The sequence below is a fragment of the Saccharomyces kudriavzevii genome (genome assembly GCF_947243775.1).
Source record: "Saccharomyces kudriavzevii IFO 1802 strain IFO1802 genome assembly, chromosome: 2".
NCBI lineage: Eukaryota > Fungi > Ascomycota > Saccharomycetes > Saccharomycetales > Saccharomycetaceae > Saccharomyces > Saccharomyces kudriavzevii.
The window spans coordinates 45,207-61,128 of NC_079273.1; the positions used below are offsets into that span (position 1 = coordinate 45,207).

Here is a 15,922-nt window from a genome sequence, read left to right on the forward strand (position 1 = left end):
ATATCATTTTCTGTATCTTAATAGTACAAAAGAAGAAATAGAATAAAGCGCCCGTATGATAATTAATAAAACGGTGACCATCCCATATATATGACGCTCAAGTTTGAAGAATCTGTGGCTTGCTGGATTAAATCTTGTATGCTAGATTCTACACTCAAACCATTGCCCATGAGTTTTTCTTCGACTCCCTTAAGAGCTCTATAGGACTCTTGATTTTCATTCTTGTCACTGGTAGCCATGAATTTACTGATATCATCGAATGCGGAAATAACTTCATTTTCTTCCCCAAACATGTGTTCATATTTCTTAACCGGTGACATTACCCATGAATATAGTGGATCCCATTTCAAGATATTCAAAACGCACATTACTTTAATGTAATCCTTTCTCAGCACAGCGTAGACTCTTTCACAACTCCGTCTAAATAACCCGTCGACACCCGTGACTCCAAATCCATCAACAATATCCCTAGTCAATCTGAAAGGAACTAATTCTGGAATGGGTAGCAGTCTACCTTGGTCGAACGCAATTCCCAAATCTATATGAATAGGCTCTCCTGTAGAACAATCAAGTAAGATATTGTTCAAATGTCTATCACCGAGGCCTAATATATATCCGACAATGGAGCTGGCGGCAATGCCTTTTGTGTATTTTTTCTTGGCTTCGAACCAATCGCATGGGTCGGGAAAAGAATCGAAAAAGAAGTTTCTTAGTTGAGGCCTTATTCCGTCAGTAATTTTAAGGTAAGTTTTCAACCTCTCTTTATTTGGTTTTGTTTGAACTGCTTTCATAGCCTTCCTTGCTTGATCAAATGGGATTTTATCATCTTTGTGTAGCTTACTCAAAATTTGATGTAATGATGTTGAATTTGCGACGAATTCAATGATGCCCGCCTTTGGCCCCAATGGAACTACTTTATATGTTCTAATGCCAAGATCTAATTTTCTTAATACTTTATCATTCTGTAAAATTTTATTAACCTGCTGAAATACCTGTTCCATAATTGCATCTTGTCTCAAATCATCATTACTACCTTTCATCAAAACCCTCTGTATTGTACCGTCAGAAATGTTAAAGGTAATTATTTTCGGCAGGGACAATCCCGTAGTAGTGATACTTACCGTTTCATTAGCAGACACAATATAAGGACGGGCTTTTCTTCCGTCGACGGAACTCTGGATGGAAAAATGGCTAGTTGGTAATGGAAGCCTTTCCAAGGTCAGCTGGTTCAACCAATATTGGCCAATCTTCAAATTGGCTAAGTGTAACTTCTTTGTATTCTGGGAAAATTTAAGATTTGCTAATTCTACTGACATTTCACAGAACTCTTGCACAGGAAATAGGTACTCTTTCGCGAATGCACCTTTGTCATATCCTTGCAACTCTAAAAGTATTTTCTTAACAGCTTGGATTTTTTGCGATATGCTGGAGTCCTTATTAGATTGCTTGTCATACAGCAATATACTGATGACTGAATAGAGAGAATCATATGGCAGTTTGTAAAGAAGCCGTTTCATAGTCAGCTGCAATGGCTTCTGAAATTCATTATCTTCCATAGAAATTTTTGATGCTATCTGATTGACCCAAGGTAAAAACTTCCAGCTTGGTATTGTCCCGATCTCCTTGTAAAGCAGTTGATTGATCTTTCTGTTATCATCATTTTCAAACCATAAACCACAAAACTTATCTATGACATCATTATCATATTTATTACTGAAAACTAAGGTGTTGAGATAAAAATGGAGTGCGTGCCATAAAAACTTCTCCTTTTGAAGAAGTAACGCTTTTAATATCTCGGAATCTCTATTGTGCCGCAGAATGACACGATTGTAGTGCCTCTTTGCATCTTTTCTTTCGTTTTCTGGTAATTTAGTGTTCTTGTATATCAATTCTAAAGCTTTCAAGGTAGTCCTCCCAGTATGCGACCTATGTTCCCTATCTTCGATCTCCCCATTTGATTGTAACTTTTGCACCTGTTCATCAAGAAAATTCCCGAGCGTATAAAAAACATCAGAACATGATTCGTGGTCATCGACACTTATATCCCAATTAACAATATTTTCTTCGTATATTGCAGCAGCTGATTCAAGCCTAGATTCGGAACTCCATTTTACCAAGCGAGCTTTTATTTGGTCAATGGGGACATCGAGAAGTGATTTGAAGTTTCTGTAGAGCATACTTTTGCTAAGATCTAGTGCATCACGATCTAGCAGGTCCCTCATTATCATTACAGGCGTTTTATATTCTCGAGATTCCCAAAGTGCATTGGCAGACACGTAGCTTGCTAATCTCTCAATTTGAGATAATACTGAAGAATCTTCATACAATGTTGCGGTATTTTTAATTACGTTGCTCATCAAAGTTGCATTTCGTAGCGCATCCTGAGATGCATCGTTAGCAATCGCTAACTGGATATAATTAGCGAGTTGAATAACAGACCCAAGGTGTATATATTGTGAGTATTTTACATTTTCCTCTAACGCATTCTTGGAAAGCACGTTCATTAGAGTGTACCTACCTTTCAAAGTTACTTTGTGATCACAAAAATCTATAGCCTTTAGCTTCTCCTTGTCAGCCTCCATGATAAATTTCATTGTGCGCGGTAAAGAAGCGTCATTTTGTGAAGTTGATGCTATTTTTATGAATTCAATAATGGCGTTTAAAGTATCCATCCATTCGTCTTGGTTAGAAAAATACTCTCGAGAGTCAAAAATTGTTAATAACGATTTCTCTAGGCTTTTTCTGGCGGAATCAACATCTCGAGGTACACTTTTTATAGCGTAGTATAAGCCTTTCGCTTTGGAGTTAATAACTTTAGGAGATAATAATTTCCAATTCCCTAACTCTAAGTGCCATTTATAAATATCGCTGGATCGTGAATTTTTACCCTCCAATAGACTCGTCAATCCGTAGAAGCCGCTCTCTTCAGTGGCCTTAATTAATGGTTCTTTTTCTTCTTTCAATGAACGGGTATAATTAGCGTCAAAATCAGCATTATTGAAAAGAAAACGCTTCCATGTGTTTGATTCAATTCTGTTGATGGAATTCAAAACTCCTTCTATTGAGTGAGGAACAGGTAAACCTGCTATAAAGTCGCTATCATTAATGGACTCATAGATTTTCTGGAGAGTATTTATATTCATCTCTCTGGTTTCTTGCATGTTCACTTCCTCAAATAATAAATAGCCAAATTTGGATTCTCCTATTCGAAGAGAAATCTGACAAATGTTTTCTAGGTTTAAGCCAGAATATGCACGCAAGCAGTTCCGTTCTTTGTATCTTGAACCCATTCTTACCATTTTAATTATACCAAAGAGCAGTTTTAATTTCATTTTAGAATCTCTAACATTCACTAATAATGTTAGCTGGGAAAAGATTTGATCACTCCACCTCAAACAACTTTTCGGATCATATGTCATTGAAATAAAAAACAAATCTTTAAATGCAGATTCACAGAAAGCACTTGATGCTTTGCATAAAGGATACAAGCAAACAATGTGTGGTATATTAAACGAGATGTGACGAATCAAACCACAGGAGAACTTTGCTATCCAGCAGTTATATGGTTCGTCTTGTGACGCATAACAATCGCGTACGAATGCATCCATTTCGATATCGCCAACCAACGGATATATAGCGTTCAATACGTCCTTATCCAATGAGGTAGCCTTGTCTTTGTTCTCATCCAACATTTCGTCCGTAAGGCAAAATTCACTCCCACTATTTTCTACTGAGAAGCCTACCAAGAACGTTAGAATACACTCGGAAAGAAAGAATATCTCCGTAGAATCATATGACTCGGCTTGCTTATTGAACATTGAAATACGTTTGTATATCGTATACGGTAACCCAGGATGATGAAATACTGCCTCCAGGCTTTTCAAATGAAAATCATCGGTTAACCTTGAAGAGCTTTCCATTTGAACCTCTCTCCGTGAAATATTTCTTGAAAGGCTTGCAAACCATAATTTGAAGTTCATGCTGAGGTATTCCTTTGGAACATGATGTTTTAAAATGTTACGTGCGAATGCATAAGAAAGGGAACAGTCAATTCTCGAGGCTACCGGTTTCCTAGCTCGTGAAAAGAGTAAGGAAAGCAGTATAACGTCATCCAAATCACAGTCGTTCTCTTCCAATGGTTCTGCATTTTCATAGATATCATCTTGAACCATATTTCCTAATATTGCATCAAGGCAGTATTTCCAAATCTTTGTTTTGATGAGATCCCAGTTTGAAATTAGTTTTATGGCCCGCTGAAAAGATGGACTAAGCTCTTTGTCGTTTTCTCTCAAATAAATGAAGATTTTGCAGAATAAGTTGGACAAGGATCGCTCTATCTTGAGCATATTTTTGTCAGCGAGGTTCAAAAATGAGCTGAATGCTGTAATTATTTCATCATGGATTTGTATGTCAATTAAGAATTTTGAAAGCCGCATTATAATAAAGTTTAAAATTGGTGACTGTACCAGTATATTCTCGTAAAGCACAAAAAGAAACTTCAACTCTCTTGCACATCGTATTTTTCCTGTGTAAGTCGATGCTTTTTCAAGATCGGTAACGACTGAAAGAAACAACAGCTTGAATTCTTGAACATTATTTTTCTCATCAGAAAAGTGCTTCTGTATCAAATTTGCTCCCAAGATCAAGGGTATATTAAGTGGATATTGGTATCTCATAGAAGCGGTAGAGTTTTCAAATAGAAATTCAGAAAGGTACGAATCTGCATATTCTTTTCCGACCATTGACATAACTTCCGTAAGCGATCCCAAGTCTATGAAGCTTATAATCCACTTTAACATCAGTAAGCGATACTTCCGGTGATGTTTCACCGTTGACTTTCCTGATATTTGGGGTAATATTTCAAATATTAATTCCTTCACACCGCCGCTGACAAAAGCGAGTGGAATACACAAGTAATAACAACTATCCACCAGGAAGGCATCATCATGCCCAGTAATTTTGTGTAACATGTCTGAGACTTTTCTTTGGTTAAAACCGTGGGAGAAATAAATGGCAGAAACTTCTACAAAATATTTTGCTAAAAATTCATGTATGCCAACAAATCCAAAAAGGGATACATCCCATTCAGTTTCAATATCAGCAGTGGAAACTTTTATCTTGTTAAACCAGTACATGATTAAATCAAACTTGCAAAATTCAAACAGCTCTGTAAGATTTCGATGGCCCAGGTCATTCGTAATTTTGTTTAGAGCATGCTTGATAAACATGCGAGTATGATTAAAACCTGAGTATGACATCATATCTTCCAACGAAAACACTAAGCTTGGATAAGAAACCACTGATAACTTGGACATTGCAAGTGAATAAAAAGCAGATTTTTCAAGGCTTTCCTGAGGGGAGCCAAACAACTTTTTAACTTCAGAAAATATGATGCTTTGGTTTTTATAACTCACTTGGCTCATATAATTTGAAATGATATTCATTTCACTGATAATGGTGGAGGGATCTATCCTTTGTAAGCACTTAGTAAATGTGGCAAAAATTCTTTGTTTCCCACCTCTAACCAAACCATGGGAAAGGTTATGGTTTTGAAGTAAGCTGAGGAGTAACTTGGATAGATTAACAGTAGGAGTAACGCCAGTGAAAGAATTGTCTTCAAATCTTGATATTATCCAGTCTAAGATATCATTACAATCTGAATTCAACGGATTATCAGGATACAATAGCCATTGGGGTCTTATTGCCTCAATATATGATGCAAGTAAAAGCATCGCCTGATTAGATGAACCGTAGTGATTGCAAAGCAACTTCTCACCCAGAGCTTCTGTAAATTCTTCCAAAATCTTGCTATAGGAAGAGATGTTTGCAATCGTTTGTTTTAACCATTTGCAGACAGCACCGAGACAAGATATAAGTAAATCGGTAGTAATACAGTTAGAAAATTCCAATATAGCCATTAAACGCTCTGAAATACTTTTGCCCTCCGAGGACCATAGGTAAGCTTGAAATGCTTTATCCATTATCGAATGATAAGGTCCCTGGAACCTGATTTCTGTTGCATATGAACTGATATCGCATGTAGCGTCTTTTGATGAGACTTCAAGATTATTAGTGATAGCAGTTCCTGTTTGAGATTTGTTTCTCTCTATCTTGACAAAATCATTGACGATCCCTTTCATATCAATCCTGTCAAATACTAAATGGTCTACATTTGTGGTCTGTATTGATAGAATTTCCTCGAAGAAGATGCAGTAGGAGCTTTGATTATCAAAACTAAGATGTGGAATAATCATTGAGATTGTTCTTTTATACGCCAAGATGAACTCAGAAAAAGTGGAATCCCCACAGAGATTATCCACGATTTGCAGCAATTCAACTGCCCATATAAACCGTTCTATAGGCGATAGCAGTACTTCATTGTCAATATTTACCAACAACCTGTAAAGAGTTTCGTTGTATCGTGTAGGATTCAAGGCAACTTTAGGTAAATTAAAGAAGGGTGTGTTTGAACATTTTGATTTCTCCTCTCGTTTTACTCCGAGAAGAAATTCTCGCTGCTCTTGAAAATGCTGCCAAGCGTAACAACATTCATTCAAACGCGGTGAAAGTGGTACTGTTCTTCTGCACTTTTTGTCATTAAATGGGTCTTTTGTATCATATTTATTACCTAACCAGGATAGGAAATTGCAAAATTGATCCTGCTTATCATCAGTTCCACGGAGCTGATTCCATTTCGAGTCCAACCAATCGAAAATTTTATCGGAGGATGACATACCATTCATAGCCTGAAAATCTTTACCAAAATACTGAAGGTACCCCCATAGCATGAATGACTCGTTAGAAATCAAAATGGGACCTGAAATATCAGATAATTCGTAGAGATCATAGATTTGATTGATGGTTTTCTCATCGGATAAAAGCTTTCTCGAGAACTTAATGGCGTTAGCCAACAAAAGACAGCTGATTTGGCAAGATTCCCTCGATTTCACTAGTGGCAAGCAAACTTTAAATAAGCGTGTCATGTCATCATCGCTCACCTCGCACTTTTCTTGCGATAATAAAGGAATGAATGTGAAACAAATCCAATTAAATGATTGAATCTTTTCAAATTTTGAAAACAGAAGTTCTTTTAGCTGGTTTGTAAAACCCTTAGTGAAATCATTCAGAGCACCATAAAATGAGCACAGCTGTAACCCTATCAATTCCAATCTGTGAGAGCTTTTCTCCTCTAACAGATGGATAAGAAATGTGTCCATATCTTCTGATATTAGTAGAATAGAAGGTATATCAGAATCACACTTCCTTCTTTTGAATAGTAATGACTTATTTTCATTTTTGTTGCCCAGTTTAAAATATGTCAATAATGATTTTGTAATGCCTAGTATTCTTAACCAAACTGATGTACCATTTTCATCCCTAAGTTCAAAGTCATGAAGTTTAAACCATGACTTTTCATCCCTTGAATCTTGAAGGCTTGAAAACTTTATGTAGTCTACCGTAAATGATTGAGGCTTGTAGTCACTCAAACGTAAAAGAATATATTCACGGTATAGAGACATAAGAGATTCAGAAAGAAGCTCTTCAGCATAATTTTCTTGGCCAATCATAAAGGGGATTTTGTGGTTCATTAGTTCACTCGACATAACATCGAACAGTGATAATTGATCTTGTATTAATTCATTAGAAGTACAGCCAATCGTGAGATTGTAACTCCACACTTCCTTTATGAGCATAACTATATCAATTATGCTTAAGCAGTGACATTTTAAGATCAGTTGGTTGATCAAAGACATTATTAATCTGGTGTTTCCATTTTCCTTTTTATTGAGCCTCAGAAAATCTATCACTGTCCAAGTAATTGTCCTTGTCACTTGATATATACCAACTGTGTCCAACGCCAACAGGTTCAGTAGAATTGATACAAAATTAGTCAACGTTTTATCTTGTATAGATATTCGCATTTGCCACCTGAAATACTTACAAATTTTCTCAATTAAAGATACCCACTGATGAACCATGAACTTCAGTTTGAAAGGATCACTTTTGATTAAAGCATCTAGAGCAAATGATAAATGGACTGAAACTGCATCCAATAAACTTTTAGATCCCTCTTTGACCATTAGTCCAGGTATGATTGCTAAGAGTAGCTTTAACACTTTTACCTTAAATCTTGCGCATGTTTTCTCTACGAGTAACCTCAAAACGTACGATATCGTAGATAGTCTGCTCTCACTTAGTGATAGTTTATTTCTTGTTGAGTCTGTCAAATTTCGAAGAAGTTCACAATATTTTGTGTGCTCGGATGTAAGTAGCTCTATCAGAGCTTCCGCTGTTGCGGGCAAGGTCTTTGTCGGTATTCTTTCAGGATCTTCTTTTAAAACCGTTGTTAACTCGTCCAAAGCATCGTTTCTCTCTTTAATTCTTGTCGATGATAACAACTTCAAAGTTTCAACTATTACGTGATCATCCATCGTTGATGATACGTATCAACTCGCTCTTCTTTTCTGGTAGCCTTTTTTTTGCCTTGCAAGAACTTATTGAATTCAGCTAATCTTAATTATTGTGTTGAATTAATTCAGTTAATCATGAAAAACAACAAATTTGCATACTGTCCAACTGGAGCCGCTACTTATTTTTCACTCTTTCTGGGTTTAATATGCATTCTCATCTCATTGACGTGTTTGTCTGTTTTTGTCAGGCCAGGAAAAACATCAGGATCTGGTAAGTAACTTCAAGTGATTTTGAAAATGAGTAATGATTTCTTTAAAAATGCAATGAATAAATTGAGTTTCCTTAATCTGTTTAGGAGATTGTATTATAAAGAAAATATATATATATATTGGTAAATTCTATGGGTAGGAGTCAAACAATTTCCTCTTACACAACAACACCGGAGTTGGATGCAACTCTTGGCCATAAATCGGCACATTCCTTACCGACTGGACCAGTGATGGCAGAACCCTTCATTTCACCCTTTGGATTGGCAATGACACCGGCGTTATCTTCGAAGTACAAGAAGACACCGTCCCTTCTTCTCCAGGACTTGGCTTGACGGACAACGATAGCTGGCATAACCTTCTTTCTTAATTCTGGCTTACCCTTTTTAACAGTGGCCATAACCATATCACCTAAGGAGGCGGCTGGTAATCTGTTCAATCTAGAGCCGGAACCTTTGACGGCAATAACGTACAAGTTTCTGGCACCACTGTTGTCAGCACAGTTCATGATGGCACCGACTGGTAGACCTAACTAGTTAAAAACCATTTCTCAAATTAGGGAACGAGAACAGTTTTGTTAGTAAAAAGAAGTCGAATGAATGTCGGCATTGAGCGATTGATCTTGCAGTATTGAGATAAGTGAAAAGTTTGTGAAATTCAGCTCGATATATGCGGCTACTTACTTTCCGCAAGAAAGAGGAGGATACGATATTATTTGTCGCATATCACCTTGAATGTTTGAAATTGTTTACAATTGAAGTATAGGCAGTCTTGCCACGCACCACATCACTCAAAAGTTAGCTTACTAGTTTATTTGGGCACTCTTGTACGGTTGCATTTTTCGGCAGGCCTCAATTAGTGATGTTATACTCATTATGCCTTGTCGGAGGATATTTTTAATCAATAGAAATATCTCCAGAACGCCACGCCTAGTATTAATGTCATCAAAAGTTCTATCATATTGTTCTCTAAATCTTAGAACTTTACTTTACAATCAATCAGCCGAACTACATCGTGGAATATAGAAATTTAAACATACTGAAATTCTAAACTTAGTACCTTGAGCACCGTTACCAGACATTTTAGTTATATATGGGTAAGTTGACTTTGTGTTTTCTTGTAAAAACCAAGAATAAAAATTAACGTTGAGAGCAAGAGCTTTTTACCTACTAATTTAATTATAGCTTTAACAATGCGGTAAGATTGTTATTAACGGAACTGGCACATTGTGACTACAACTCGCATTGGGCCATACTAAATTTTTCAGCCCGAGCGTGTTTGGGTTTGATAGTTTTTTTTTTTCCTTTTTCAACATTTTCACCACTTTTCCTGATTGTTGTACGGCTATTTCTGTTGAAGCCACGGGGCCGCCTGGGTCCTCGACTTTTTGGTCAAAGATGAATTGCATGGGTTTTTGACGCTGACATTATCTTTGCCTTAGGGTGTACCGGTGTAAAGTCGTCGTACATTTTTTTTCTTTTGAACCAGGAAGCAATATTGAAATAATAGTAGTAGTGGCTGATGCTGCAAGTATAGGATTATGATTATATATAACAGTGCAAATATTTATGCCGTCGGGGTGGTTATAGACCAGCTCTTGTTTTCTCTTATTCTGTCCGTTAAGAAGTCTGTAGGGTTGTTATCTTCGATAACTTCGTTACTGTCGTTACTCTCTTTACCGTTAGCTATATTCTCGTGATCGTCGTCATTATGTGTTCTCAGCTTTGCACGTTGTGCGCGCGACATGTGGCTCCAGTTTTGTTTTTTCTCCAGATATTCTCTTTTGCCCATAGTACTGTAACCGTCATCGCTTGGGTTTGGAGGCCAACTACTTGCTTTGTTCCCGGTGGTATTGCCATAATTTGGGTTGTAATACTCTTCTTCCATTTCGTTCAACCTTAATGCCTGTAAATCAATCAGATTTATACCTTTCTCGTTCTTAGCCCAACCGTTTCCGCCTTGCAAAATATCCTCTACACATTCTCTTGGTGTGAATTCCCCTGGCCTTGGATCCCAAGGCAGTTTGAACGTCTTCTGATATAAGCTCTCAACCAACGGGGTCATGGAGGACGATATCGTTGTAGAAAGTCCCCGCTTTGTTGTCGCTCCACTGCTTTTGTTGCTGGGAGATACCGGGGATTTGACATATGTGCTATTTCCTGTCCCATTGAAATTTGGTTTCCCTAGTGAAGCACCAGTACCATTTGCATTAGAAAAGGTATTCTGGTGCGACGTCTGATTCGTCGTTGATGTAGGGCTGGACAATTCAGATGTGTTATCCAGTATAGTATTTATCCCCGGCCTGTAATTAGCGAGTTGGCCGTTAGTAAAGGATTTTGAAATGTCAAAATCTTCATAAGAACCTCTGACTAGCTTTAATTGCAGCGAGACGTTAATGATAGAGTTGACCTTAGAATGTTTCAGGAGGAATCTGTTTGTTGTCGGAGTTTCATCTTCCTTGACATATTCTGTTATGTCTATGTCTACTGTCCCTAACAGCAATTTACCCGTTATCTTTTGAGAATATGAGTTGTTTCCAATAGCCGTTAGCGCAGTGGTGTTAGCATGCGTGGTTTTCTTCAATTTGCCATTGGAGCCAGAACTAGAGGTTAATGTGGAATTCGCATCGGCGAATTCAAAAAAAACCTCCAGTATCAAGGTCTTCTTCACAAATCTGCCATTTTTATCCAGACGGAGCTTTACAAGAGTTGGTTTGTCTAGTGAATAGTTCCATTGTGCTCTATGATGCTGCACACGTACGTGCTTCGTTGCACCTCTACTCTGAGTCGAAGTGGACTGATTCTCACCATCCGGAGCCAACTTATGTCCCGATGTACCTGTTCCGTCCTTTAGACGCCATTTTGTGTAACAATAACCGGAGGATTGAGGAATATTAACCAGTTCCCTAATTTGGAGATCTAATAGGAATTTCGGTCTTTTTGCCTTACTATTATGATTAAAGGGCATCTTGTACTCGCCAAATCAAAGTATCCCTTTTCAGCTTGTACTCAGTACCAATAGGTTCCTTTGAAGGAGTCTAATCTCCAGTGACAAGATGTGCATTTCTCAATATACATGTTCTGTTCCCATCTTCTTACTAAGCTTGGTCATCTGGAAAACGCAAAGGGGGGGACCCTGAAAAACGTTCCGCCGAAAAAAAAATGAAACGAAAAAAATACCTGGGCGTCTTTTTTACCCGGAAACAATTTTCCTGAATTAGCCGCCGAGATTATTATATCTATATGTATATATATAACAGGAATTTTTAGCGGTGGCAAATAAACAATGTATAGTTTCAATTTTGCCCCCATCAACTGCTATCTTCCGTGGCAAGCCTTTAACTAAAAAATCAGAATAAACTAAGGGGTTCTAGACCTCCTCAATGTCACGAGCGCCAAAGACAGGTGAGAAATATGAAAGTACAACTATTATAAACATTGCATTCAAAAGCGTGGTAATGTATTTTTTGCAATCATCAGCGGCTACGCTTTATTTATTACGCAGAACTGCCTCAGCAGATCTTGCAGCACATAAATAGTCGTGGAACTTGGTGAAGTTTAGTACACACCAAGAATAATATTGGGCAACGTATGCAGAAACGATAACGATTTGAATAGCCGACAGTTCCAGATTTTCATTGATACATATATATTTTCGCATTTGCAACTCTTTGAGGACAATGAATGTTTATTATTTGGTCCTTTGAAACGGAAAATAAGCTTCAACCAAAAATAAATATGTAATTTTCATGACGAAAATTAAAAAAAGAATAAAACGCCATTCCTAGAGAAGCCTTTGGACGCTCAAAGAAGATGGTCCGTATCAGTACTCAAGTATTCTTTGAGAAGGATCATTCAAATATCCCAGGATACTTTTTATAAGCTTTATCTCCTTTTATTTACCGCGTTGAAAAAGCTGTCACGTGTGGAGAGAAGAGCTCAGCCACATTGGTACCTTTTTTGAAACCGCGTAGTCGCAAACGACATTCCCCCGTACCAAAACAAACGAAAAGACGTGAAAGTTAAATGAAATGAATAACATTGCAATAAAAATTTGGCGGAAAAACAGAAAGAAAAGGGAAATCAGGCTAAAAAACGACACGGTTTCTCAGGATATCTTCTGCTTCACAGCCGAAAGATTGGGTACAGCATTTTAGAGTAATCTTTCGTTCCATCAAGGCGGGTTTACAGCGCCTGTTTATAGACACAGTAGCTTCAGTGATTATCTCAACAAAGTTATAACTCGAGGTGACTGGAAAAAAACTGCAATAAAGGAAAGAAAATAAAAAATGAATTTCGAAGGGAATACCATGGGGAAGGAAACCAAGTCTTTTCCTCTATATATAGCAGTAAACGAATACTCTAAACGAATGGAGGACGAGCTCAATATGAAACCAGGTGACAAAATTAAGGTCATTACGGATGATGGGGAGTACAATGACGGCTGGTATTATGGGCGCAATTTGAGAACCGAAGAAGAGGGCCTATACCCAGCTGTATTTACCAAAAAGATAGCTTTGGACCAACCAGAAACTCTACGTAAGACGCGAACTCAAGGGAGTGGCAATTCTGGTGTCAATTGTAGCACCTTGAATGGATATGCGAGTAAACTAGGCAAGCCCTCCTCGTCGCAACAGGAAAACAGGTATACGTCATTGAAAAGTACGATGAGCGATATAGATAAAGCTTTAGAAGAACTGAGAAATGAATCAGTTGAACAAGAGATACCTGCATCTTTCGCCAAGATTGCTGAAGTGAATGATATGGAAGCGCAAGACGAAGAAACCTTGATTCAAGACAGATCTCAAAAGGAGGGAAATATGACACATGACTCAATGTTTTCGAGTACGGCAGATTTGAATTTAAGCCTTGAATCATTGAAGAATGTGAGCAGGTCGAATATATCAACTAAATCCCTAGAATCGGGTTCAGGCGCAATCAATTCATCAGACCCCAAAATGGCTGAAAATTGGAGCCCAGGAGAGGTTACCGATTATTTTATCTTTATAGGGTTTGACCAAACCACCTCCAATAAATTCAAGGAACACGAAATCTCTGGAAAGATACTAGTGGAATTAGAATTAGAACATCTGAAAGAGCTGGAAATAGACTCTTTCGGTGTAAGGTTCGAGATATTTAGGGAAATAGGCAATATCAAATCGGCGATAAATTCATCGTCGAACGGGCTGCACAAAGACTACATCCCTTTCGCCTTCGAAAATCGAACAACTCAACTAATGCCCGCAGCTACTGTAAATAGAGATGAAATTCAACAACCGATTTCCACACGTGACACTACAAGCAGCGGGATACCGGGCGGGAACTTTGACAGAAATTCATCTTCAAGCGCTACAGAGCAGCAGAGACCAAGCTCTGTTGTTGTTAATCCAAACTTCAAACTTCACGACCTCGCTGAAGAAGTTTTAGATATCACAGAAGTCCCTAACTTATTTACTGACAAGGATATATTTGAATCACCAGGAAGGGCCCCCAAGCCACCGTCGTATCCAAGCCCAGTTCAACCACCGCAGTCGCCGTCTTTTAATATCAAATATGCGAACAATAATAGCAGGTTTCCTCCTCAATCAACAACCTTATCCAAAAACAAGACTTCAACTGTCTACTTAAATGGGCCAATTACCAATTCTTCCACATCTTCTGATAATTCAACGGGCAAATTTAAGTTTCCCGTTATGAATGGTCATGATTTGAACTCTAGGAAAACAACATTGACATCCGCTACTGTACCTTCTGTTGATACAGTCAATACAGACGAATCTCTACCCATAGTTTCAAACATATCGTCGAATGCTACGTCTCACCATCCAAACAGAAGTTCTGTTGTCTACAATAGCCATAAGAGGACTGAATCTGGGAGTTCGTTCGTTGATTTGTTCAATCGAATCTCAATGTTATCACCAGTTAAGTCAAGTTTTGAGGAGGATGAAATTAAACAGCCTCCAAAGGCCAACAGAGCAGTTTACGATGCAACACGCAGGAAGTCATCTTATGGGCATTCAAGAGATGCATCATTTTCTGAACTGAAAAAACACCGAAGAAACTCGTCCATATTATCGTTTTTTTCCTCAAAAAGTCAATCAAATCCGACGTCGCCAATAAAAGAAGCCTTTACTGTTGATCCTTCCAAGATAGTTTCCAACTCTCGTTCTCAGTCGAACTCCTATTCACATGCAAGATCACGATCCTACTCTCACAGTAGAAAACACTCGTTAGTTACTAGCCCTTTGAAGACTTCGCTGAGTACCATAAATTCAAAATCCAACCTTGCTCTAGTGCCTGACGATACTAAGGATAGTGGCAACAATGATGAGGAAGAAGTAACTCAACCACGTGAAAGTAAACATAAGCGCAAACATAAACACAAAAGCAAGCACAAGCACAACAGCGACTCCAAAAGCACCGAAGAAAAAAGTAGATCGAAATTATTTTCTAGCTCAAAAGAATCTTCGACCCGGGGTAAGGAATCCGGAAGATCTCCTAGTGAGCTCACCCAAAAATCTACTAAATCGAGTCTTCCCAGATCGAACGCTAAAAAGCAACAGACATCTGCTTTCACTGAAGGCATACGTTCGATTACAGCAAAAAAATCTATGCAAAACGCAGATTGTTCAGGTTGGATGAGTAAAAAAGGCACCGGCGCTATGGGGACGTGGAAGCAAAGATTTTTTATACTTCATGGAACAAGGCTTTCTTATTTTACAAATACCAATGATGAAAAGGAGCGTGGTTTGATAGATATCACAGCCCATAGAGTGTTGCCCGCCAGTGATGATGATAGACTTATTTCCTTATATGCTGCAAGCCTAGGAAAGGGCAAATATTGTTTTAAATTGGTTCCCCCACAGCCAGGGTCCAAAAAAGGACTAACCTTTACAGAGCCTCGTGTTCACTATTTTGCAGTCGATAATAAATCCGAGATGAAGGCGTGGTTATCAGCCATAATTAAAGCTACAATTGATATTGACACTAGTATCCCTGTTATTAGTTCATATGCCACACAAACGATATCTTTGAGCAGGGCAAAAGCTTTATTGGAGGAAGCTAGGTTACAGACCCAACTAAGAGATGCTGAAGAGGAAGAGGGGAGGGATCGATTTCAGTGGGATGACTCCCAAAATAGGAGAAATTCTAAATATCCAACTGAACAAGAAGAATCCGAAAACTCTAATGGTTATTTAGAAAGTGCTGAATTTGAATATCCCGGTGGCAGATTTTGATAGCCAC

At 38.1% G+C, this 15,922-nt stretch overlaps 4 protein-coding genes across 4 annotated transcripts; 1 reads left to right on the top strand and 3 right to left on the bottom strand.

Annotated features, from left to right (window-relative positions):
• Nucleotides 1-62: 62 nt before the first annotated feature.
• TEL1 (DNA-binding protein kinase TEL1) lies at nucleotides 63-8,432 on the bottom strand (the record flags this gene model as incomplete). Its single annotated transcript, XM_056227037.1, has 1 exon — nucleotides 63-8,432. One exon carries the CDS (start codon nucleotides 8,430-8,432, stop codon nucleotides 63-65), a length of 8,370 nt encoding a protein of 2,789 aa, XP_056085918.1.
• A 406-nt stretch (nucleotides 8,433-8,838) lies between these two features.
• RPL23A (60S ribosomal protein uL14) lies at nucleotides 8,839-9,759 on the bottom strand (the record flags this gene model as incomplete). Its single annotated transcript, XM_056227049.1, has 2 exons — nucleotides 8,839-9,210; nucleotides 9,718-9,759. 2 exons carry the CDS (start codon nucleotides 9,757-9,759, stop codon nucleotides 8,839-8,841), a joined length of 414 nt encoding a protein of 137 aa, XP_056085919.1.
• Nucleotides 9,760-10,244: 485 nt separating this feature from the next.
• SKDI02G0240 (uncharacterized protein) lies at nucleotides 10,245-11,645 on the bottom strand (the record flags this gene model as incomplete). The annotated part of the gene is made up of 1 exon (XM_056227060.1): nucleotides 10,245-11,645. One exon carries the CDS (start codon nucleotides 11,643-11,645, stop codon nucleotides 10,245-10,247), a length of 1,401 nt encoding a protein of 466 aa, XP_056085920.1.
• Nucleotides 11,646-12,966: 1,321 nt separating this feature from the next.
• BOI1 (Boi1p) lies at nucleotides 12,967-15,915 on the top strand (the record flags this gene model as incomplete). Its single annotated transcript, XM_056227071.1, has 1 exon — nucleotides 12,967-15,915. One exon carries the CDS (start codon nucleotides 12,967-12,969, stop codon nucleotides 15,913-15,915), a length of 2,949 nt encoding a protein of 982 aa, XP_056085921.1.
• Between the last annotated feature and the right edge of the window lie 7 nt (nucleotides 15,916-15,922).